This window comes from Homalodisca vitripennis, chromosome 6 (genome assembly GCF_021130785.1).
Source record: "Homalodisca vitripennis isolate AUS2020 chromosome 6, UT_GWSS_2.1, whole genome shotgun sequence".
In the NCBI taxonomy this organism is placed as follows: domain Eukaryota; kingdom Metazoa; phylum Arthropoda; class Insecta; order Hemiptera; family Cicadellidae; genus Homalodisca; species Homalodisca vitripennis.
In genome coordinates this window covers 98,262,511-98,289,913 of record NC_060212.1, presented here as the reverse complement: position 1 = coordinate 98,289,913, position 27,403 = coordinate 98,262,511, and the positions used below count along the sequence as shown (strand labels likewise).

At 35.9% G+C, this 27,403-nt stretch overlaps 1 protein-coding gene across 1 annotated transcript; it reads right to left on the bottom strand.

Annotated features, from left to right (window-relative positions):
* Positions 1-3,747: 3,747 nt before the first annotated feature.
* LOC124364617 lies at positions 3,748-26,810 on the bottom strand. The gene is made up of 10 exons (XM_046820229.1): positions 26,673-26,810; positions 16,433-16,495; positions 16,011-16,061; positions 14,499-14,660; positions 12,983-13,172; positions 11,006-11,087; positions 9,525-9,683; positions 7,401-7,444; positions 5,216-5,363; positions 3,748-3,893 (listed from the first exon to the last, which is right to left on the bottom strand). Exons 1-10 carry the CDS (start codon positions 26,688-26,690, stop codon positions 3,854-3,856), a joined length of 957 nt encoding a protein of 318 aa, XP_046676185.1. The 5' UTR covers positions 26,691-26,810; the 3' UTR covers positions 3,748-3,853.
* Positions 26,811-27,403: the final 593 nt, after the last annotated feature.

Genomic DNA, 27,403 nt, shown 5'->3' with positions numbered 1-27,403 from the left:
ACACCGACACGAGTGACCGCGACGTCGAGTACTGCCATCGACAACGTCATTACCAACATTTCTGACACCACAATCTCTGTTTTGAATACGGCGGTCTCTGACCATTTTGCGCAGGAGATAGTGGTTCATGGATGCAAACTACAAACTCAAAATTCAAAATTTCACGAGTTTGTAATTTTCAAAACATTTGCCATCTGAACAAACTTTTAAAAAATGAATCTTGGAACTTTTTAAATAACTTTCAAAACGTCAATGACATGTATCGGGCATTTAGTAATGCTTTCAATTACTATCTAGATGTTGCGTGTCCTTTTAAAAAAACAAAAATCAATACCAAACCTCAGAAAATTTCATGGTTGACCAAGGGCATTCTCATATCTCGAGAAAAACTAAAATTCTTTCACAAAATCTTTATTGAATCTGAAAATGAACGTTTTAAACAATTTTTTAGAACATACCGGAGGATCTACAAGAAAGTCATACGAGCGGCTAAAGCCTATGACATCAATAGAGCCTTGGGTGAATGTGAAAATTTTTCAAGGACAGCTTGGAAAATTATTAATGATTCTTCTCAAGATGCGAGTAAGGACAAGGGTTCCAGATCATTTGTGATCAAAGTTGATGACACAATTGTTGAAGATCAATTACTAGTGGCAAATGAATTCAATAAATATTTTTCTTCTGTTGCCTCAATGAATCCGTCATTCACGGAAACTCAATCTTGTGGAAGGCGTGTTCCGGAGCCGGTTGCGTCCATGGCTCTGCCTCCTGTGTGTGGGGATGAGATAGCACGTGTCATACAGGGACTGAATTCGAAGAAAACAGGTGACGCAAATGGGATGTCAGTTTGGTTACTTAAACGGTGCCTCAGGCACTTATTAGGACCACTCACAAAACTGATAAATTCCTCATTCGAATCTGGAACTTTTCCTTCTCTTTTGAAGACAGCCAAAGTCATTCCAATTTTCAAGAAGGACGATCCTTGCATTCCAAGCAATTATTGGCCCATATCAATTCTTCCGGTGTTCAGCAAAATTTTTGAAAAAATTTTCTATGAAAGACTTGAAAGCTTTCTAGAAAACAAGCGGATTCTAAATCCAGAGCAATTTGGATTCAGAAAAAACAAATCCACAATTGACGCTGTGAACAACCTTTTGGAAAATGTTGTCGATGGATTGGAACGGCGAGAACATGTGCTTAGCATATTTCTTGACCTGTCCAAGGCATTTGACTGTGTGCATCATGAGACACTGCTGCACCAGTTGGAGAAATGTGGCGTTCGGGGACTCCCGCAGCTGTGGCTTGCTTCTTACCTAAGGGAGCGAGATCAGAGCGTGGAGATTTCGAACGTCACATCTAACAAAATCAAAATGCCTCATGGTGTCCCTCAGGGATCTATCCTTGGGCCTCTTTTATTCCTGATTTATGTCAGTAGATTGAACTCGGTGATCCAACATGGGAAAACTAGTTCAATATGCTGATGACACGACTCTCTGTTTTAAAAGCAAAACACTGCAAGAACTGGAAATCACAACGTTTGTTGAAGAGAATTCATGTATTCAATTCTTTTCTGAAATGAACTTGAAAACAAATCAAACCAAATCAAGTTTTGTACATTTCTGCATTCGGCAGAATACACGTTCGGATGGGCCAGCTGTATTTGTAGATAATGTCCTTTTAGAGGAAACATACTCTACAAAGTTTCTGGGAATGTTCCTTGACAGAGGGCTGACCTGGGACGACCACATCGACCACATATGTGCTAGAGTTTCCGCAGGTATATATGCCTTGCGCAACCTAGCAAAGTTATGTTCCCCCAAAGTTTTAAAAATGGCCTACTATGGCCTTATCCATCCACACTTTGCGTATGGAGTAAGACTTTGGGGAGGCTGTGCCAAAAATAGATTGGAACGAGTATTCAGACTTCAAAAAAAGGCTGTCAGAATCATACAAAAATTGAGTTTCAGAGAGTCGTGTAGGGAATCTTTTAGGGAGTTTGGATTTATGACTTTGCCCTGCCTCTACATTTTTGAGGTGGTTACGTACTGCAGATCAAGGTGTACTCTGATTCGTGGCAGGGACGTTCACCAATATGAAACAAGAGGCAGGGACAAACTATCGAACTCAGCATCACAGACTGGCGTTGTCGCAACATCTACCTCAAGAAGTTGGTGTCAAACTGATCAATAGGCTCCCTGAAAGTATAAAGAATTCCAACAATCAAAATCAATTTAAAACTCGTCTAAGACGCCTACTGGTGTCTAGAGCGTTTTACTCTGTCGATGAATTCATGATGAGCCGCTGGGATTTATGAGAGCATAGGATCTGAGGTCAGTGAGAATGTGTTTGAGAGAATGTATGAAGATGTAAGTTTGACTGTGTGTGTGAATGTATAAGGGGTTGCTTATAACTATAATTATAAGAGGTTTCTTGACGATTGCGATGCAATGTTGAATTGTAAAAAAAATGCAATAAAAGATGATTTGATTTGATTTGATCTTCTGCATAGACTCAATCAAGTATGTACTCCAGAGGTAACAAGAACTGCCTACTTTGCCTTTTTTGAGTCTCACATAAGGTATGGCATAGCATCATGGGGTGGAACAACTTCTGCAAATTTAGAAAGAATCCTCATACAACAAAAGCGTGCTGTTAGATGTCTTGCGAGCCTTGGATACAGAGAAAGCTGCCGAACAGCATTTACCGAACTTAAAATTCTAATGGTGTTGGCATTGTATATACAAGAAGTTATCCTGCACACAGTCTTTACTCGTCTACAACCAAAACATCAAAATATACACCATAACACGAGACATGCATCCAACTTTTTCCTACAACCTCATCACTTAAGTCTGTTCAGCAAAAACCCCACATATGCTGGAGGGAAGTTGTTCAACCTGCTGCCAGAAGAACTGAAGAACACACCTGCACAACAACTAAAGAAGCAACTGACTGGCTGGGATGATAAAGAGACCCTTTTACTCAATGGATGAGTACACGAAGAGACAATATTTTTAATAATTAACCATTATTGTAACCACTCAGATGTGCTGCCGGCAGCTAACCCCCGGCAGCTTTCCCTCTTAATGTATCCAAGTTAAATTCTAACTCAGTGTTGGGGAACCCCCGAAAACTGCCATACACCAAGCAGTTTGGATACTATTAACTAAAAATACTCCCAGACTTTTCTTCCAAAAAAAGAGTAATTTTAAATTTATACAGCTTTTATGACAACTATATTTGCCCTAAACAATTCATTACTGCCTTTTATGTTGTTTTTTCTCACTGCAATGTGTTGAGAAAAATCTGAACATAAATAAAGCATGTTATTGCAAAATATTCCCATATAGCTGGAATATATGGGCCCCTATATATATTTGGGCCAAATATATATTTGGCGAATTACTAAATGTTTATTGAATGCTAGACTGAAATAACTATTATGTAAAAAAGAATGTATATTTCCCTTTGTACAACTGATCACACTACTGGACAAAGTGATCAGTTCAGATTTCTCGACCTTTTTATTGTATACTTTGTGAATTTGTGAATTGCAATATGAGAAAAAAAAATTCATTTATTCATATAGGATTTCACTCTTACCTCCTAACCTAGAACTTACTAGGAGCTCCTATAGTAATACAGTATAAAAAATATTGTTGAGGACTCTTCTAAGCTTTTCAGTCTTGGAAAAATCATCCTTTCTTTAATTTTTTTTTATCTGATACTACACAAAACATTGATAAATATGGGACAAAATAGAATAGAAATTTATTTTCATTCATATACAGACAGAATGGTAAATAATTAATTAATAAGACAAAAAGTACTAAATAATTTTGAAACTGCTCGCTTAGCATTCCTTGTTAAGGTCACGTTGTCCAGGCTCTGGTCTGAAACAAACGGAACAGCTGTTACTGATTGTAATAAATCATAATCAGGCAAATACACCAAAAAATTATAAAAAATAAACTGAATTATATTTTTGAGTATACTTCTATGTATATGTACATGTACATTTTCTTAGTTATATTAAACTCTGGTTAAACCCACATTGCTTTACTGGTACCTACAACTGTATATAGGACACCCTGGTCTTGTATATTAACTGTCATAAGTGATCACGATTGCACTACTCTATATGCAAATGTGAATTGAATTGAAATATTTTTATTCATGTTAGTACATAAAAAGTAGATGAATGGTGTCAAGCATTTACAATAAAATAACAATTATATATTTTGTCTAAGGATTATACTATAATTGTGTATTGACTAATATGTTCTTACCCCCAAACAATGCAGCAAAAACAAATTCAATACAACCCTATTTTACAATAGTTAAAATCTCATAAACAACGCAAAGCTATGCTTCAAACTCATCAAAATTATATAAAGTTTTGTTAATAAAGTAATACTTTAGATAATATTTGAATTTTTTAACACTTTTCATTTTGAATATATGGAGGAAAATGTTTAGATATTTTGCACCAATGTAAGTTGTTTTCTTTTAAAAACATTCCAATTTATGGGATTCAGTTGCTATATTGCCCTTTTATGTAGTATTATAACAGTGATTGCTTCCTATTAAAATTTACTGATAATTATTTTTTCCAATCTAGGTAATATTTGTAGAATCCAAACAATTTTTCACATGACACATGACCAAGTATAGGCACAGGTTTATAGTATGAGTTTCTTTTGTTCTCTTAGGACAAGAAGCTTATAAATTGCACTTAGTCCTGTAAGAACCTTAGCGCTGCTTCCAGAGTGACAGGATATTCAGGGTGGGTAAGGTTAGGGAGTACAGGCCACCTCCTATCGAGACCCATGAGGAAGAATTAGGGCAATAAGTCTCAAAGTCATGTCTCCCCAGAAGAAGGGGAGGCCAGCTCTGAGCCAGCCTCTCCAGTCAAAGTAGGCACGGGGTGGCACACCCTTGTTGAGGCTAGCAAGAACCTCTGAGGTTAGGGAACAAACCCCACTAACAGTCATCTCCTGCAGTAGAGTAGACCCATTGAATTGTCCTTGAACCCCAGAATCTCGAAATTTGCGGTTTGTGATGTGCCGCTCCTGGACATCCATAAGGTTGCCCAGATTTAAGTGACACATCGGTTTTTGCTGTACCCAGTGGTAGGTTCAACTGGAAGGTATAAACCAGCCAGAAGTGATCCCTTCTGAGTTATACTATGAGTTATTTGAAGTATTTGAGTTACCTGACTCTAACTTCTTCTGTGATTGGTGGAGGCCGTGGGGCATCTCTTCTGGGGTCATAACCGGCCGGGCAGCGGTCAAACTCATGAGCCTTGGGTGGTTCACCAGCCGCATCAAAACATTCCCCAGGATACATGCAGTAACAACCCTCTGTGACAAAAGTTCATTTACAACATGAATAGTATATGAATTCAAAAACTGAAAATATCAAACTGGAGTCTTAAATTAATTGCAAGTATTATGTTACATTGTACTGCTATTAAATTAATCTATGTTGAAATATATAGTAAGTAACCATAGAGTACACATAGGAAAAAATGCTAGTAATTTCCAAATTAGTGCATCAAAAAAGTCCGTTTTTTAAACAGGTTGAGTAAAAAGCTTTGAAATTGTGCAAACAGAAACTTATTGGAGTGTAACTTCTGCAATGATAGTGTAGATTCAATAACTCAAGTCTGCAAGACTGTCCTAGCACCAATGGGAAGCAAGAAGATGAGAATACTTTCACTTGTACATAGCACTTAATACTAAAAAGACCCATGCATGCACTTGCTTCCGGAGTGGATATTCGGAATGGGTAAGATTAGGTGACTAGGGGTAGGATCTTCCAGTCAAAGTGGACAGTGGAATCCGTACTCTCTCGTGTTTAGGATTTAAAACATTAAGGGAGCCCGACTCATTCCAGCAGTCATCCTCCGTGGTAAACTGGGTCTGCAGCAAGTCTGTGACAGTGTGGGGGTTTCTTGTAACTTAGCAAGTAGATCAGTTGCCAAGTGGGTGTTTAACAAACACTGGCAACATTGGAGAAAAACTGAGGGAAACGTACAACCAAAGTGGTTGCTCAATGGACCATCAACGAACATTGCAGCAAATACCCTTAGAATGAGTAGAACGGAGATCCACAAGATGGCTGGTTTTATCACAGGTCATTGGATATTCTAAAGGCACTGAACAGAATAGGTATTCCGGTTCAGGAAACACTGTGCAGGAAATGTGATGAGACTGACGAAATGCCGAGCAAGTCATATTTGAATGTTCGGCATTACAGAACAAACGCTCAAGGTCCCTAGGTTCTCTTAGGCATCCTGAAGAGGGGTTGGAACAGGTAAGCATTGTTCAGAAGATCTCGTGGTTTTGTAAAGGACTGTATTTGACACAGCTTAAACCTGGAAGAGGGTGCACAATAAGCTGAATGGCTGAGAGGCAACTACCAGGCCAAGGAAACCTGGCCCTCTGTTAAAAAAAATAAAAATAAAAGTTCTGTGACAGCATCAGATTCCAGATGCTGCACTAAGATAAAGGTGAGCTGGAACTAAATTCAACACCACATTGAATCAACCCTTCTCATCACAGCCACATTATATGCAGAAAACTCAGTTGCTCCATCAAGCTTAGAGATCCTGTCTAAAACATCGTAGTGCACCTGATGAGACAATAAGAATACCTAGATTACACTATATTTTGTAGTCTATGTCTAGGCCTAGGTCGTTTCTGAAATCAAAACAGTGTAAAGAGTTCATTTTGAGCTTCTTCATCACTGACTTTTTTTCTATATCTTCAGACAAGTATGACTCCAGATTACAGGAGTTAAGTCTGTGGCAGCATCAGATTCCAGATGCTGCACTAAGAGGAAGGTAAGCTGGAACTAAACTCAACATTCACATTGAATCAACCCTTCCCACCATAGCTACATTATGTATAGGAAACTAGACATATCAACTAGTCCTTTTTACCCCAATATCTCAATATTTAGTGATGTGCCCACTCCTGGAGATCCGCTCCTGTCCAATTCTACACAGTATACCAAATTTGTACAGTTCCACAGTATTGGTTCTACTGGCAAGTACACATCAACCAGCAGTGAACCCAGAATGAAACATATATTCAGTCTTTAATGAAATTTTAAAGAGAGAAAACATAATATTCTTCTATTGATTCTATGAGTAACCTCAAAACAGTTCTATATGTTTTCAAACTGCAATGTCCACTTTGACTTACCCTAATAATTCTGTTTTATCCAATTTGTGTTATGCAATGTGTTGGGCTCTATTTTTAAATAACAAAGTTACAGTATTGGTCCACTCATACTGAGTAAGGAAACAAAAATCTATTGCTTTGGATAAAACAAGAGCCTAATTAAATTATTTGCTATTGAAATAAAATACTCATATTTTTAAAATTACTTACCAGGCCCAACGCAATCCTCCACAAACTGACCAGGGGCAAAGTAGCTGGAAAAATAATTTTAGTCATTGACAAGCTTTGATAGTTCAGTCAAGCTATTATTATATTATATATTATGTAAATATTAATCTCAAACTCATTGCATTGTTTCAGTACCAGAGTTATCACAAAGTCTCAATCCTCTCTTTCTTTCTTTGTAACTCAGTACCAGAGTTATCACAAAGTCTCAATCCTCTCTTTCTTTCTTTGTAACTCAGTACCAGAGTTATCACAAAGTATCAATCCTCTCTTTCTTTCTTTGTAACCCAGTACCAGAGTTATCACAAAGTATCCTCTCTTTCTTTTTTTGTAACTATGTGAAAAAGACAATATTTGTATTATTATGTTCTGAATAGTAAGTTTTAAAATAAAAAATGAAATAAAGTGTGTGTATGTGTGTGTCTTAACGTCTCATACTTTATCCACAAAATTGAATAACAAAATAAATTGTCACAGGAAACCATGTTGTATAGACATGTAATAAAGGTACAAATGTACTTTGAAAAATCTATAAATGTTACCCACTAACTATATAGTATTTACTTTTAAGACTTTTTTTGACTGGAGGTTAAAGATAAAAATAATCATATGCAGATGACAATATATATGATACATTACAATAATTTTAACTCATATGTGCTCACCACTCAGTTTATGGGACTCCCTGTCGTCCACAAATGTACTGACATATTATGTTCTCTAGTATGTGTTGGGCACCCATTTTCATCCATTTTTTAACATAAAATACAAGGGACACATTTGTCCCTACAAATATCAGCTTACTTGCATAACGTTTAAAAGGCAGTTCTTACATGAAACTTCATGAGGCACTTATTATTTAACCATTAAGTAATACAGAATGTTGAAATATCACATACAAAATGGTTTTTTTTTCTTTCTTTATCTAACCAACTAACGACTATAAAAATATACAACTGTCCTCAGTTCATACAAATTTGACAAAGACAACATGTAACAGATCAATATTGGTTAAATTCAAATTCAAACGCCCAGAATGGTAAGCAGAAATTGAAAATGAATACAAGAAGGATGTTTGTCATTCAAGTCGAAAATATAGGTTTGGGTTGGAGGCTAAAGAGCTGCCTCCATTTACGGTTTGTGGACTCCTTTGTGTAAGCCAGCACGTTGTGAGAAAGATCTCAGATTGATTTCTTCTTTTTAATAGTGAGACCATAAGGGAAGCACATGATAAAATTCTTTCTATTACTCTACATGTGATATCCAAATTTAATTTATAGAATCTTGTATGTTGTAGATGGAGCTTATATTGGTTACTGATAACTTACTTACATTAAAACATAAAACCAATATTTAATACTTTTATTTTTTGTGAGGCCTTTCGATAGCAAGGCTATCTTCTTCTTCAGACACATCACAAAAGTCTGAAGAAGATAGCCTTGCTATCGAAAGGCCTCACAAGAAATAAAAGTATTAAATATTGGTTTTATGTTTTAATGTAAGTAAGAATCTTGTATAGTAATAATTGACTGTGTTAGAATGTATCTAGTGTGATGAAATAACAAGTTAAATACTAACATTTTATTTAATATCAAATGAGACTTCCGAATCTAAATTTGGTATGTATGTACTAAGTGTGTATATAGAGAACGTCATAAGATATTGGTAATAGTGAATTCAATTTAATAAATTAATGATTTGAATGCTTATTTGAACAAATTGCAAATTATTTAATTTCACAGTGAATTAAATGTTATATGGAACTCAACCAATATAATGGAGTAAATCTACTGTTATAAAGAGTGTTGCAGCAGTTGGACAATACAGGCGAATCTTCTACAACTAATATCAGGTGTATTACAAGATACAAATAGTGAAAATGTTCATGTCACAAACAATTTGGTGATAAATATTAATCAAAATTGACAATTAACTTCTGATTTTTTTACGATACAACAATAAGGAATCATAAACATTAACACAGAATCCACACTGACAACAATGAGGGGCTATTAACAAGAATTTAATAAGGATCTACTTCAAACAGTAATTATTGTTGTCCGAAAACTGTTTACAAATACCATACTCGACGTTCTTTTTACAACTCACCTGCCATTATAGATGGTGCTTCCGTCAAATGGCACAACTGGTGCCCTATACTTGTCTTTCTGTGCCCAGGGGAACTCCTCCTTCTCCGGAGGACAGAAAGGCTGATAGCTCAGCTTCTGCGTGGTTTTGTCCTCCATTTTGGTTCTTGGTGGGTTGAAACTATTGACAAAAAAATACAAGTTAGCACAAACTGACTTTTGTTTATTGTAAATATTACAAAAAAGAATTAATGTAAACTTTATTCCACTTATCACACTAATTTGTTTACCAGAAATCCAACAGTTTGCTAGTTGGCTGTCAGATGTGAATCTGATGCCCTGGTTTCAGAATAGAGATAAGTATAAACTCATCTCAAAACCGACAAATGTTTTCTCTCGGAAACTTTATGTGTTTCCCATGCTAATAAAAATGTTAAAAATACAAACAATTCTAGCTATTAGCAATTATATCTAATAATACCAATGTTTATCATTTATATTCAATATTTTTACGCGAAAATCTACACTAATCAATAATAATAAACAACTATTATTAACATATAATAGTATTTTAAATAATTCATTAGCAACAAGATACTAAAATCTATGTTTCTATGAATAGAAATGTTAAATATAAATGAAACGAGAAACATAGATATTTATGTATGCAATTTTAAACTTTACCACAAGTTAAAAGCAAAGCCTCAGATGAGCAGTTAGGAAAAGACTAGCTTTCCCTTCAAGAGCTAAAAACCACTTTATTTTAAGAGTTTACTAGGAAACAATTTAGATTCAACCAATTAATTTATACCTAGGATGACCAAACCCCTCAACAATTATCATTTCATACAAAACAGTCTTGCAATATTTATGGGCAAATCGTGTACTGAAATATTTGGGAGCTTCTGAAACATGTATGATGCTGAGGAGCTCATACTGTCAATAAACATGTCTTAGTCAACAAATCATCACCAAGACAAAAGTAGGATAATTTTTATATTATCAGTGACATCATTACAACCATTTGACAAAAGCAACAACACTATCACTTATATCCAATCTATCTGTTCAAAAATTTCTCAAAGTTTTGATCCATAATTTCAAAAAAAAACCTCTACTTTTTATAATATATATATATATATATATATATATATATATATATATATATATATATAAAACTTAATTAATTGAAATAAAGATCAATTTAACTTCCTACAAAAAGTATGGAATTGGATGTGACACTGCAGTACCTATGTGAATTACATTTCATGGAAGTTCTCAGTAACAACAGCCATTATAGTAGCTGTTGAACAAAGACCAATCAATCTTCTCAATGTTACAGCCATATATACTGAGCTAAGTCAGATGACTATTATCTCCTCTGATTAAATACAAGCACGAATAATGGCAATATCACTTTCTGGACATCCCTGTAGTGTATAAAACATTGTCAAGAAATCAAAATCATTACATATATTCCTCTGAGAATATGAATATGCTCACCTTTGCTGAGGTTTGAATGAATGAGCTGGTTCAAATCTGTTCATGTCCGGAAACTGGTATGACATGTTTTGTGTTGTCTTGTCTGTAACATTTAAATACACACACATGTTGAAATACTAAACCATATGTAACCAAATCATATTTATGTAAGTATAGCATCAAAATGTGACACACTTCCTGGTTTTTCAAAATAGTTGAGTTAAAGCTCTTAATATTTTTTATTGCACTGACTACTTAAAGACAATAGATATTCATTATTTGTCATAGTAAATCCTGCATACAGACAGACAAACCGACTGGAGATAAATTTTGTCAGCCTCCCAACTGATAGGCTTCACTATCACTAAACTAAATCTCATGCATGCACATGCCCTATAATCGAACTTGATTTTACCTATGTATAAATGAAGGTTCATGTTTGCTATCGTTCAGCCAAAATGACCTTATATTCATTATTGACTCAAGATGAAATAGATTCAATTCTATTAGAAAGAGACAGAAACTTTAAGAGGAGTTTCCTTATTATGTTCAGTTTTATTGAGGCTTTTTTCAAATTTGAATCTTCCTGTGTTCTGCGTAGCATAGATTCTCCCAAATCTCATGAAAAGGGTTTTAAATAAATTGTAATACTATTTACAATACTTCTGTTGAAGTGTAAATAAATTTGTTAGTATTTTTTTGTGGCAGTGAATAGAATTCAAATAATATTGGCATAAATCCTAGTTTGTTTTGTTGTTTAACAACAAATTATTGTACACTCTTCTTAGTTCAGAAGCAGAGAACCAGTTTATATATTATTTTTAGTTTAGACTTAGAGCAAGTTACCGTAGTAGTATTAAGTACTTAAGAGTTGTCATTGATAGCCATCTGTCATTGTAGGAACATGTAGCAAAATTAAAAATATAGCTTTATATTAGTTACAGAAAGTTGTATTTTCTACGTCAACTGTGTAAGACTAGTAAGGTATTAGTTAATGTACACCATGCACTTATAGGATCTAGCCTCAGTTATGGAATCAGGAGCTGGGGCTGGACCTATAGCTGTACACATTATAATTGTTCAAAAAAGATTCATAAGATTGATTTCTGGTAAGGGGAGGTTTTCATGGCCAATTTTTGCTGATTTAAAGATTCTTCCATTACGTCATTTATTTATATACAAAGTTTTAAGGATGTTCTTCAGTAGAAGCACTTCATCCTTTACAATACAAGACACGGGAACAACACGACAACCTGAGAAGATATCAGATAGTTTGGGTGCCCAAGTCCAATTTCACTGCTCACTAAATATTTTATAGTAGTGTTGCACCACGATTGTTCAATATTACAAATACTAAAACTCATTTAAACAATTTTTGAACGATTAAAGAATATGGCCTTTTGGAAAGGAAAGTATTGATGACCTCCTTGAGATAGTGAGGTAGGAGATTGGGTTGAAATTATTCTTGAGTTTTAATTAAGATAGAAAGCTACTATATCTTATGGTTATGCTATTTTATTTGTATGACTGTTTTACTTAGAATCTCCATTTTTATCTGCCATCATTATTACTAAGTTTTAGAGTCACAGAACGATTGGGTTGTATTTTTTTCATTGTTTGAAGTCAGATTTGATGTATTAATTTTTTGTTGCTTTACGAGTCACTGCTAGCTTTTTTTAGTTTGATAATTCAAGTAATGGCGATCCCAATTTAGGTTTCACCTAGAGGGTCTATATTTATTTTCCATCATTTGTATGTACATACTGATTTCTCCGTTAATGTAATATTTGCACTTTATGTAAAACTTGTTATAATTGTTTATGAATGTGAGTGAGTACACATCATAAATTGTTTTATTCTTTTGTTATTAATGTTAGACCTATATACTTTGTAAAACTATGTATTTGTATTTCTGGCAGAATAAAAATTTATCATTATTATTATTACTAGTTAACAAAATCCAAATAGCTTATTGTTTTAGTGTAATACAAATTATACCTTCCATCGCTTCCCCTGAGAAACCCAGATTTCCAGGATGGACGATCTTGTCAACCTCCATTAACGGCTTGGGTGTGTAATCGTGTTTATGAGTGGTCAATTGCGACAGAGGGCCATCTCCTAGAAGTTTGTGGTCTGGAGGCACGATTTTTTCAATGGGCTTGTACCCCGGCCACGCGCCATAACTCATCTGAAAGGTCATTCCATTTACAAAGATGACAAAACAAATACATAGACAGGTTCCCACTTATGACTTGGATATTTTATGCAGGACACCTAAATTAAATCTGCTGTGAAGAATTAAAGTTTTAAACAAAAAATTAATTCTCTTCTTACTTTAGATATTACTTGTGTTCTAATTGTAGATAATTTTTGTCCAAAAAACTAATTAGTTATAAAAATATCTCCTACTATTTGAATTTGTAAATTAGTTTATTGTTATTCATAATAATTTCTCAAAACAAAGTGTGCTCTCTTATAAAGCATACGTAAGGTTTTTCTTATAAACTTACATCTTTATGTATATAAAAAAAGAATGTAAATGTAGAGTTTGTTGTAAACTATGACTTCCATATGGGGAAATTGTTTACCCATTAAAATTCAACCTGTTTTTTCCATCCATCCTAAACTTACAAAATTAAAATAGTAAAGTACACTTTGTGGCATATCCAATTAAAGAGGATTAAATGAGAAACATTGATTTTTTAATAAATAAAGGAGGAAGTTTATAATAACACACCTTGTGCACTGCATTTTTGTTATCTCATCTTACCCTTCCCGTTTTACAAACTATGAACACTCATGCAATATAGAAGGGTTTCTCACACGTTTTAAAATATGTTTCTGATTATTGTTCAATCATCCGTCAATATTTCATTACAATGCCCATCAAGGTAAATTTAATTATACAGATAATGTAAAAAAAACGTGCAACTGCAAAGTGATGATCTTCTACAAATGGGGGAAAATATAAATGAACAAATAAATATTTAGATAAGAACTTCTAATGATACAGATTTAAAAAAAAATGATTCAGTTATGTAATAAAGTGTTCCAGTACTTTATTTACTCCTGCCATAATCTATAATGTGATCTGTATACATCAATTAGTCTCCTATTTTTAACTTATTTTCTTTGTGAGGTACATCTTCATATCATGCAGTGTTGCTCTGTGTTCCATAACCTATATAACACTCCATCGTTATATACAAAAAATATCTCCCACATTGAATGAGTCCTATGTTAGCAGATCTATCCTCAAGAGAAATCATGGACCTCACTTTGACATCTTACAAATCGAATTGTTCATTTTAACTACAGCGCAGAGGAATATAAATCAGCTGTACCACAAAAGTTCTCCCTCCCCCTCGCCCCCCCCCCTCCCACCTAATGTAATTCTTAATTGTTTAAATGATAAAAAAATTACCACAATGTACTGTTAGAATATAACAATGTTTCAGTTTAACGCTTAAAGTGAATGAACAATAAATTGTGACTCAGTTTTTGTGTGCTGTACCTTGTGCGTTGTGTCACTACTGAAGTCCCCGGCAGACGTTAGGTTAACTTTTGAGACAATCGGATGTCCTCGGCAATGTCTCATCAGGTTGGGATCAAAACCATAATATGACATTTTGTATGTCGTCCCGTCAGCAACTTTGCAGTCCGGCTTTCTAAAGGTCTGAAAACAACTTGTTAATTAGCAACAGAAGATCAGTCCTGGAATTACAGAGTGGTCAGTCACAAGATGAGTCACTTCGTAGATGAGTGTCCTCTGCATTAGTTTTCAAAACAAATAGCCAATTTAAATTATACTCAGAAAGCTCTTCACTGGTTAAGAGTATTAGAATTGAAATGAAATGAAATGAAATAAATGAAATGAAATATGCCTTTATTCAAGAGGCGGAGTTAGGGCTATTTAGCCCTCTCTACCACTCAACCTCACATAATATACAGATATATATACATATTTACATTTAATGACCTTAAAACTATAACAAATTCCATTTTAAATTTAAATTTAACCAAAATATATACTACTATGTAATAATTAAAAATCAAATTTATCAGCTGAATATGTAGAAAATTTTTAAACAAAGATAAATTAAAACTTAAATTAACAATTTACTTTTTAAATAATTTCTTGTTATTGCTACATTCATTCTCTCAAACACACAGCCTGACCACAAGCACGCCACGAGCACCGCCATCCGTCACCCCTACAGACCGCCCAGCAACAAGTCCCTGACCCCCGCCCCAAAACGAGCCCGACCTTCTATAATACGGATATCATCAGGAAGAGAGTTCCAGAGGCGACATGCCTGAACAGTGAACGACCTACTGAAGAAGTTCGATCGATGAACAGGAATTGAGAGTAACGTGGATCCCCTTCTCGAAGGTCGCTCACTTATATCGGAAATAAATTTGAAATTTTCGGACAGGTAAACAGGTGACTTGTTTCTGATAACTGAATGTAGAGTTGAAAGAATGTGAAGTTGGCGAAGTTGTTGAAGTTTCAGAAGCGATAGCTGTTTGAAAAATGGAGTCACATGCTCATAACGTCTGAGATTGAAAATAAATCTGATACAATAGTTTTGAGCACGTTGAAGCCTGTCCGAAAGCTCAACAGTCATGTCACTGATCACAGCGTCACAGTAGTTGAAGTGTGGCAGTAGGATTGGTTTTGTGACAGGATATATTGCCATCATGCACTAATGTATATTACATAGTTATTTATTTATTATATTTGCAATTTATAATATTTCACTTCTACTCATGATAGGGCAGATTAAAATAAGGGGTTAAATTGAAAAGAATAAAATCTATTACATGTACTATATCTGTAACTTAATTCTTGATATAAACACAATCGTTTATTAATATGATCTCCGTACTTACACAGTAGCTGAAATGTAAATTGCGCACTCTGTTTCATTACTGGGAAAAAACTGAAAAAATAAAACTTAGTGCTATGGTGTATAGTTCCCTAACTGTTGTTTACAAATGGTTTGATCCATGTATTCATACTTACAGCGAGTGGTTTGAAAGATGTCGGGCGGTCCGGTTGGATATATCGTAATTTCTAAAACATGAAAAATATTTGTTAGTCCAATACATTAAATTATCTACACCACTAACCTATGATGTTTTATAATAGCTACAGTACTAAAAAGAATAAGGGTGTTTTTTTCAATTACATTAGAATAGTACATAAATCTAATAAATTAAAAAATTATCTCTAATAATGTTATTGTAGATATATACTGAATCCAAATATATTATTTAAAATTTCATTTTTGAGAGAAATAATAAAAGTAAAATGGCAAAAAAATACATGTATTTTAATCTAATTAGTTGTACACACCAACTATTTTTACTATCATGTAACATCATATATTAATGTTTATACTTCAATTTTGACAACTGGTTTTTAAATAGTATAGTACCACTTACACATTTGCATTTACAAGGTCCTCCATATTTATGTCCAGGTGGCCACTTGGGTTTTGTTTGAGACTAGAAAAGAAATTTGTATTATTAAAACTAACATAGCACCAAAACTCATTACAACGACATTAATAACATAACTACATTAACTTCCCATTGCTCAAATAGTTAGTTACAACTTAAGTTGCACAACTTAATCATTTATTTAGCTGTATATTATTTTAAGTCAGCTAAAATACTATAAAGTAAATTAGTTTTTGGGACGACAATAGTGAATGTAATAGGTAGTTGAAAGTAGTACTTTGTCTGAAACTTTTCATTTCTCAAATAGTTACTTTGGTAGTACAACTTAAGTTGTACAAGTAAATCATACTTTTAGCTGTATAATATTTTAAGCCAGCTAAATTACTATAAAGTAGATTAGTTTTTTGGGCAACAATAATGATGAATGTAATAGGTAGTTGAAAGTAGTACTTTGTTTTGAAAAAATAATGAATCACACACACACACACACACACACACTATATATATATATATATATATATATATATATATATATATATATATATATATATGAAGGCTGTTTTTTAAGTAAGGGCCGTTTTTTTTTTTTTTTATAAACAACAATAATTTTTTTTCAAAATACATTTATTTTCAGAATCTACATACTTTTTTCTATTTTTCTACACAGTTGCCTTGTTTGTTAAGGCATTTATCATATCTTAAAACTATGTTTTGAAATCCCTCTTCAAAGAAATTTGCCGCCTGCTCTGACAACTAGGAGTTCACGGCCGTCTTGACTTCTTCGTCGTCATTGTAGCGCTTCCCGCCAAGACGACTTTTCAAGTACCGAAAAAGGTGGAAATCGCTCGGAGCAAGGTCGGGGCTGTACGGCGGATGATTCAAAACTTCCCAGCCAAAAGAGTCGATCATTTCCTGTGTCCGAGCACCGGTGTGAGGCCTTGCATTGTCGTGGAGGAGCAGAATTCCCTTTGTCAGCATGCCGCGTCTTTTGTTCTGAATGGCGCGTCGGAGACTGGCCAGGGTTGCGCAGTAGGCTTCTGAGTTAATCGTCATTCCTCGCGGCATAAAGTCCACTAGCAAAACACCGCGTCTGTCCCAGAACACAGTTGCCATAACTTTGCGCCGCGACAGCGTTTGCTTGGCTTTGACTTTGACTGGAGATGTTGTGTGCCGCCATTCCATGGACTGTTGCTTTGATCCTGGAGTGATATGGGATACCCATGTTTCATCTCCTGTGACAATTCGACTCAACATGTCGTCTCCTTCCTCGTCGTAGCGGGTCAAGAAAGTCAAAGAACTGCTTAATCTCTTTTTTTTTGTGATCCTCAGTGAGGAGTTTGGGTACCCATCTTGAGCACAATTTTTTAAAGTTTAGGTTTTCTGACAAAATTTTGTACAGTACTGACCTGGACACTTGAGGAAATTCCATAGAGAGAGTGGTTATTGTGAACCGTCGGTCCTCATGCATTTTTGCGTCAACTGCAGTAACCAAATCTCCCGTGATCACAGAAGGCCGGCCTGAGCGATCTTCATCGTGGACATTTTCGCGGCCATCTTTAAATTCTCGGACCCATTTCCGCACTTTACCTTCACTCATTGCCTTGGCACCATACACCTCACAAAGCTGACGGTGAATGTCAGCAGCCGACATGTTTCTTGCAGTCAAAAATCGTATCACTGACCGAATCTCACACGCGGCGGGTGATTCGATAATCTTAAACATTTTAAAGATCCACAGTAATGCATACAGATTTGCTACAGAGCTGCAACTGACATGAAGTTGTTCGCTAGGAATGCCGGGAGGCGGGGCGCACGCTCGTTAAGGCCATGTCACACTGCCGTGGCGTCGCGTCCGTCCATCTGCGGATGGATTTTTAAAATAATCGCTAACCATGTTGTCAAATAGGACAAGTCACACTGACATAACCGACGTGGCGCAACGTTCGTCGCGTCGGCCACCGTCTGCTGCGCTATGCGGCTGGAGCGATCCTTGGCCGACGTCGGCGATGCTACGAAGGCTCGCGCATGCGCATATCAAATCAAATCAAATCAAATCAAATTCTTTTACTGTTCATTTGACATGATACATGCATGGAACATTGTCAGATATTATAGAACCGATTAATACTAGACAGAACAAAATCACACATTTAAATATCAGTTAAAACAGTTTAAAATATAAAATAGTACAACTTAAACTACAAACAATCTAATTTATATCGTCCACTAGGCTGGAGCACCGCTCACCAGTTCGTTAATGGAGTAGAATGCTTGTCTGATTAGGTATTTTTTTAAGTTGTTTTTAAAAGACGTCTCAGTCTCGCATGCTGTGATACTAGAAGGCAAAGCATTAAAGATTTTAGGGCCCATATATGACATTGATTTTTTAAATGTGTTATTATGGTGTTGCGGAATGATTAGAGCATCTCTGTTTCTTGTAGAATACACGTGGTTAAATGATGGGAAGGATTGAAGGTTCTTAAATGTAAATGTGGCAACCGAATATATATAAAGTGATGGCAATGTCATTAGGCGTTCCCTAGGGAAAACCTCCCGACAGCTCTCACGATGACCCTGACCACACATCAGTCGAACAGCCTTCTTCTGCAGTTTGAAAACCCTACTGATCAACCTACCTGAAGCCGTCCCCCAGAAAATCAATCCATATGTTAAAATGGCACAAAGTAACCAAAGTACACCAGCCTAACGGTATCTCTAGACAGAAAACTTGTTAGGTACCTTAAAGAGTAAATGCTGGCACCAAGTCTTTGACAGACATGACTGATGTGATTTGACCAATCAAATCTGGAATCAATGTGGAGTCCCAGGAAGCAGACCGTTTGAAGAATGCTCGATAGGTATATTTGTCAAGGAGAGTAACTAACGCACTCTCATTCTTGTGGGTCTAAAGTGGACTATTGGAGGTTTTTTTTCAGGATTGAGAAATAAATAGTTAGCAGAAAACCAAGAACTAAGACTCTTGAGTGAAAAAGCAAGCTCGGTGGAAAGAGATTGAGCTGTGTCAGCCTGAATAAGTACACTGGTGTCGTCCGCATATTGCACCAAGTGGCCCCTCACAGATGAGTTAAGGTCATTCACGTATATATTAAATAAAAGAGGGCCAAGAATTGAGCCTTGCGGCACACCAACCTTGACCGGTAAGAGAGCAGACCTACCCCTACCCCTTTGTTGGTGATTCTCAACAAACTGAGAGCGACCAGAAAGATAGGAACGAAACCACTCTAGAGGGATGCCTCTAACACCCGCACATTTCCATCTTGTCCAGGAGACGTTGGTGATTGACGGTGTCAAAGGCACGGAAAGATCACAAAAAATGCCCGCAGTCTCACTGCCAGAGTCAACAGAAGAGAAGGCGGTATTAAGGAAATCATTTATCGCGTGAGTGGTTGATTTATCTTTAAGAAACCCGAATTGTGAAGGAGATAGTAAGGAATTTTCGTTAAGAAAATTAATCATTCTATTGTGAATTAATCGTTCAAATACTTTGCTCAACGTGGGAAGAATTGAGATGGGGCGATATTGGTTAACTGAGGTTCTATCTCCCCTTCTTAAAGACAGGAATGACCTTGGCGGATTTTAACGCAGAAGGAAAGAGTCCTTGGTTAATAGAATTATTAAACAGGACAGTTAAGGGACACGAGAGTGAATCTGCAACCCTCCTGACAATGGATGGAGACATATCAAATACATCAGAAGAGGAGCTGGCCTTGAGACCCTTAGTCACACTCAACACTTCACTGTACGAGGCAGGAGCAAAAAAAAAATGCTCGATGAACATGGAGAGCTGGGCAACCCGAATCAGTTGATGTTATTTTTGCTCTGAAGGTCCAACTGATTACAAGCGTTAACGAAATGAGAATTAAACCTTGCAGCTATCAAACTAGGTTCTGAGACCAAAAAGCCATCATCAATCAAACCATTTATGCGTTTGTTACCTTTGCACTTCCCTGAATATTCAGCCACAATCTGCCAAACCGCCTTTCCTGTATTGTCACTATTCTCAATATGAGACCTAGCCACAATGCTCTTCTCCGATTGGATAAGCTTTTCGATACTCGGATTTTCTTTTATTATACAACTTGCGATGGAAAGCCGATGGATAATCGCGCTGGAGCAAATATAGATCCTTCAACGCCTCCCTCGCTCTGACGACCCCCAACAGTGAGCCATTTAGGACGTACTCTACGTTCGGCCTTGCGAGTGACAAGGGAAATGCTAAATTAAAGATATGTACAAGAACATCCATAAAAGAAGAAAATTGGACCTCAATATCCTCCCCATCATCATTGAATACATGTTTTGTTCCAGTTAACCTGTTGCAAAAGACTAGAAAAATCTATCAACGTTTATTGAGGAGAACCTTCTCGCTTTTACCATCTTCGCCCGCTACCAGTCGAACCAGAGGTGTCTGAGACGGAGAACAACTGGGCTTCGTGGTCCGATAAGGCTGTAGGGAGTATTTCGGCTGAGACCTGATCGACCTCAATGTTAGTCAAGACGTTATCAATGCACGAGCCACCAGAAGAGCAAGGACGTGTCACTCCTCGAATAAGAATTTTCAGTGAAAAACTATTGAGAACATCTAATAGTTGAACAAATTTCTTGTCAGTTTACTTCCCAAAAATGAAATATTAAAATCTCCGCATATGATAATATTCCTGTTGCTTCTCATAAGTATTACTGAGAGCCTCCTCCAGTCTCTCAATGAAAACGTCACAGTCGCCATCTGGAGATCTGTAAAGTGACAGTAATGTCAAATTCAGAACATGGACAACAACAACAGAGGACTCAAAGTGCTTCTCGTAGTTGAGGTGAGAGATAACCTGGCGGTCTGAGACGAGATGAGGGGAATCTGTTACTGACAAGTGTACAAAACACCACCTCTAGCGAGGTTAGGTCTACAGTAAATATCAGCAACCCAGTACCCCCTGTATATTCAAACTACTCCGCTTGTCGGGGGTTTAGCCAATGCTCTGTTAAACAAGCTATATCTACATCTTTACTGTGGAGAATGGCTTTTCAATGGGCCCCAATTTTTGAGGCAACAGATTGTACATTTTGATGCAACAAGGTTATAGACTTCTTACTACAATTATTAGAAAATGGTGTCTGATTCTATAAAAAAGAGGGCTGGTGAGTGATGCTCGTCAGCTCGAGAGAACTTTGTATAATGAGACAACAGAGCATACAAATGCGTACACAACAATCTCTTACCAGATAAATTCAGGTGCTGACCGCTCCTTACGTAATGATTTTTTCTCTAGAAGATGGTTGAAAATCAAAAACGGTACTCTGGATTGAGTTGCAAGAGAAAAAATCGTGCCATTACAAGCTTTGATTTGACTTAACTTAGTTTTTAGTGGCACCAAACAGCAACGGTATCTCAGTCAAAACAATTTTACACTTGAAGTTGTTAATTATATAAACAAGTTTTTCATTTACACGTGAGCAGTGGTCAGAGCTAGTGTTTATTGGTTCCACCCATTACAATCCACAGTGTCCTGCGCTCCCAAATCCTCACGCATCAAGACAAGAGACTCCAAAACATACTCCAATGGAGCTCCAGGGTAACATTGAACCATGACATTATGCTGAGGTAACAATGGTTGTAACAACCATGCCAGGTCTCTTACATGACTGTCGCCAACTACCACTACTTTGCGTCTTGAATTTTTATTTTAGGAGTATCTGTACAATTACTATAAGACATTTTGGTCATGTTGTGAGTTTTCTGTGTTGGTACTTTGGTTTTGATCTTTTGATTTTCGACATAATTTCTGTTCTTGCTTCGTGTTTTAGTATGCAAATTAAATGATGTGTTTCTGTTGGAAATGTGTGAATTTGTGGTAACCTTACTTTTATAACAATAATATTTGTGCCTGAGACCTGGCATTTTTTAACAACTTCGTATCCACAGCTGAAATCATCCAACTGTTTCTTACATTTACGGTTTTTGAACACAAACCTAGGAAACATCAAAACACTATTTACTTTCTTACAGAACTCAAGTGCAAGCACATGATTAAGACCTGGCAGGGAATCCATATGTTGGAACTCCTGCCTGACAACATCAATAATTACCAGGCTCCAGTGGGTACCTTCAGAGTTAAAATTAGCACTTAAAGCACAATTACTAATTGGAGCAAGTACCACCTTCGTATTATGCAGGTCCCCCAGTGCCTCAACAATGGGGTTGGTGCTACCTGCAAAATCTAATCGTAAGACATACTGAAGGTATTAAAACAAGCACTCCCTCATTGTCAATTACCCTAAGTCCCTCCCATACCTCATCGTCAGTTAGCTTACGTTTATCACGCCTCATTTTCCAATAAATTACTACTTAAGCTATGGAATGTCCACAAAGCGGTCACTAGACGTCTCAGCCACAACTTCAACCGCAGGAGTGTCATCTCGAGGTAATGGAAGCTGAAGGGCATGCTTCGATGGATGTATCAGAGTCACCAAGTTCCTGTTGACTAATAACAAGAGGAAAATCTTCATCAGTTTGACATGCAACCATTACAGTCTCCACCCTAGCTAAGTTCTCACTTGGGGTTAATGGCACGTGAGGTGTGGTGGACTCCTCTGTTTGACAGGAAACCGATGACACGTCAGCTGCAGATAGAGATGTCACGCCACTGGACGCCCCATCAGTTGAATGACCCAGGGCTTCTGTAAGTTGTTGCCTGGTCGACTCAAGCTCAAGTGTCAACGATTGGATCTTGTCGACCAATGATGACTGCACTCCAGTCAACTTCTGAACCTTACTTACAAGTTCGTCCTTGGTGTTAAGGAACAATGCGTCAGTTTCCGTAGAAGCATTACGAGTATCTTTCCTGGACATTAGTTGCGAAACCAGTGGGGACAGTGGAAGGTCCCCGGACGCCGTTGACGAAGCAGATGGCGAGGAGATGCGAGATGGCGTTGAAGAAAGCGAGACAGTTCACATCGTGGCGGGATGGCCGCCAGTGTGGACGTCGTCACGGCCGATGACTCGAGTCCTATCACCATCGGTCTTAACTGACGCACCACACCGTTTAGCAAGGCACCGCCAAGTGACGTCACCATTCTTTGCAACATAAGCCTCTCTGTACTTAAACTTTCCAATCAATAAGCAGGGTTTGCCTTTGTTTGTTTGCTCGATTGATAGCGTCATGACAATAAATAACTGGCCTCATAAAATGATTTAATAAATAACATTAAACTTTACGTTGTAAGTGTTCCTTCAATTTCTCTCCGCCGCTACAAACACAATACACGCAGTAGCGTTAATTGCATAAGCAGAACGGAAGGCGCTACAAATAATTCATTGCAGCATTCAGCCGTGCAGCGGCGCGGCGCGGCGGCAGCGGGGAGCGGGGAGATGCGGGGACACTCCTGTCCCCTGCCGGTGGCACACCTGTATGGCTAGTGCGCATGCGCCAACTTCAACCACGGCGAAACGGGATCCCTCAGGCAGCGTTATCAATGTCTATTTATAGAAACTTGACCGACTAAGAGTTATTTAGGCAGAAAAACTCACTTAAGTGTAGCACTGAGGATGCTTTCCCGGAAAATGATGAACACTGATATTATAGTGCCGCGAAACTTTAAATTGGTGTTCACGTATTATAACTGTCACAAAATGATATATTTGTACGGAACAAATTATTGTACAGTTGACTGTTTATTGTCAGGACTACCAACCTCCCCCAAATAAAGCACCTCCCCAACCCCCTCACCGGGGCACCGCCACTGCCTACTCCTTTTATTTTATATTTTTAATAATTTGTTTAAAAAACCCTTGCGCGAAGCTCTAAAACAGCCCGACACTCCAGGATTAAATGATCGCCAGTTCTAGGTTTAATGAATACTCTGGTGTCATGTTTATATGCAATCATTTTATTTGTTATTATTCATATTATGTTTGATCTATAACAAAATTAAATACGCCTTATTTTAAAAACATAAAGACTTATTACAAAACTGAAAACACCAACACAAAAATTACAAAATAATCCTTTCAAGTGCATCTTATATATAAAAACCAATAGTTTTAAAGAGGTTTATCAAAGTATTGAATGCCCTAATTACTAAGTTCATAATAGAAATAGTATTGCATGTAATAATGAAAATATAATTTTGATAATAATAATTATTAATGAATACGCTCCAGAACAATAAATTAATTTTGTAGAGCTATAACAAACTATTAATTCCACTATCAGTGTATAACTAAACAAATTCAAAGTAGTTGAAATGCATAAGCAACTCCTAGAAAGACGTGGCGTTGGCCGCGGACGCGTACGCGTGTCTGGTAGTTTGACGGGATTCGAGACCGTCGCGGCATACGCGGACGTTCATACTATGGATGGACGGACGCGACGCCACGGCAGTCTGACATGGCCTTTACGGCTGGAACGCGAACTACTACCGTGTACGGGAGAACGGTCCTTACTTAAAAAATATATATATGGTATAGTAATTTTATCACCAATGTGTCAGGCATTAATGACAGTGACTGTTCAAGTAATTGATGTGGTTCCGGTCTTGGTCTAAGTGGTTGTCTGCCAGGTTAAATAATGGTATAGATCTCTTAGCTCTTAGACATACAATTAATGTATTTTTATGAAGTCTTAATCTTTTATACTTGTTCATTTATATTTTTAACTCACCAGTTAATTTTGTTGGTCTTCAGTTATCCTATGTACCTAAATAACCCTTCAGAGAGATTAAAGTATTGAGTGAAACAAACATTTGATCCTTTCCACTTCCCACTTCAGCGACATTGATTTATGAAATATGATTTTCAGTTCCTCTCGTATGTCACTGTTCTAGCGACCAGTGCAATATCCACTGTTTAACATTACCACAGTATATTTCCATTAACTTGTCAATGATTGATGTGTATGAGATAAAGAGATTCTGATTCAATCAAATTACAACGCTTTTCCACACTGCAACGCTTCATAATTTTTTTTAATTCTGAATTTGGATTATAGAAATATTTAAATTAATTCCAACAGATGTAAAAGAATATGATTTATAAATTGTTAAATACTGATTACTGAACAAAACTGTGCGTAACAATACTTTACAGATATCAAACTATCTTACACCACACAAAAATATCTTATACACATAACACAATTTCTAAAAATGCATTGTATGACGTAAATAGGTTAATATTCTTTGTTTTATTTAGTTTATGCCCAATAAAACACATGTGCTTTATTAGGTGTATGATACACAATGCCTAATCAGAATACATAAGCAAAACATTTGTAATGATTAAAATAAGTTAACAAAGTTATTTTGTCTAGATATGAATTTTTGCAACAACAAAAAATACACACAAATACAAACTAATTAATTATATTACATTGATATAACTTATCTCTGCATAGCCATAATTCAGTTTTCCTTGTGAGCACAAAGGGAAATCAAATGTAGCATTTTTTTATCAAAATAGATGAATTGAACATCATATGCCGTCACAAATCATGTACACGATATGAATGTATATATGGGTATAGCTGCTCTGATTTGTAATGCTTAAAAAAATTTCTCCACAAAAATCCTCAAAAGATTTTTCTACATGAGGTTTAATTCAAAAATAAATAAGAAATCATATAGTTTTAATAATTGGTCTTTACTGATTTCTCATGCTGAGATTCCAAGCAATAACTTTCTGTGTTCCTGTAAGTTAAAATAAAAACATGATCATAACTTATAAAATTCATAACAACTCATTTTTGGTTTGGAATTTTTGTTTGAATATTAAAACAATATAGATTTTTAACGAAGTATTAAACCTATTTAGTACTTAAACTCAACCTTTGAGCCGTGAACATAAGCGTGATAATACACTTTTTAACAGGAATAAGTTCTCTCCTAATATATTCATCAATAATTTTTGTGATTTCAATCTTTAAAAGTTTGCATTGCTACTCATTTATTGTAAGTTACAATATATAAAAAAACAAACAATAATACATTTTTTATCAAAACGCTCCATTGTTATAATTCTTATTTACGCTTATGTATTTATAAAATCTCCCCTTAAAGTACTATTACTCAGATTTCTCTTCATCAATTACGTGTAAACTATGAGAAAATCTGTAGTACTAGTGTAAATCTAAACAATGTATTCTGTGAAATTAAATATTTCCAATGTAAGTCCAAAATATTCAAAACTGAAAAATATCTATAATAACTTCACCTGTATAATAGCTGCCATGCTTTACGTTTTATTTCACCAAAACATAAAAATTATTTAATAAACTGATTTTAAAATGAAACAACAAAATTATCTACTGCTTTTGTTTACTAAAAATTTTTATATTTGTCTCCATAGTTACATAAGTAAAGAAATATTCATATGTTTTTGACTGAATTCTATAACCATATGTTTCTTTACATTTCAGTAATTACATCAAAATAATAACTACTGTTCTTAGACTACTTATTTTTGTTAAAAAGTGTATATTTAAAACTTTAAATACTTTTTCCATATTAGTAGCACAGGTAGAGCAAATATGAAAAACATGTCCATTAAAATATATCCAGAGATCCATTGCCGCATTTAAAACACATACATTATAATTAATCTTTACACAACACAGAGGAAACGTGCCAATTTTAGTGCACCAAGCATGTGGCAAGGTGGAGTCACAGAAATAGATATGTCTACGCGAATCTAGCAAAAGAATCCAACTTAATAATAACAATAATAATACTCTTTATTGCATCAACAATAGTTACAATTGCATTGCATGCGTCATAAAATGGAATTTAAGAAGAAACTTAAATTGATACCACAACTTTAAAATAAAACCATCATAAATTAACAGGCCTATTCTGCAAAACACATGTGATTGATCAAGAACAGATTAAATTTTGAGTTTATCCCAAATTCACCATCCTTTTATGGCAGCGTCTGGTATCTGACAC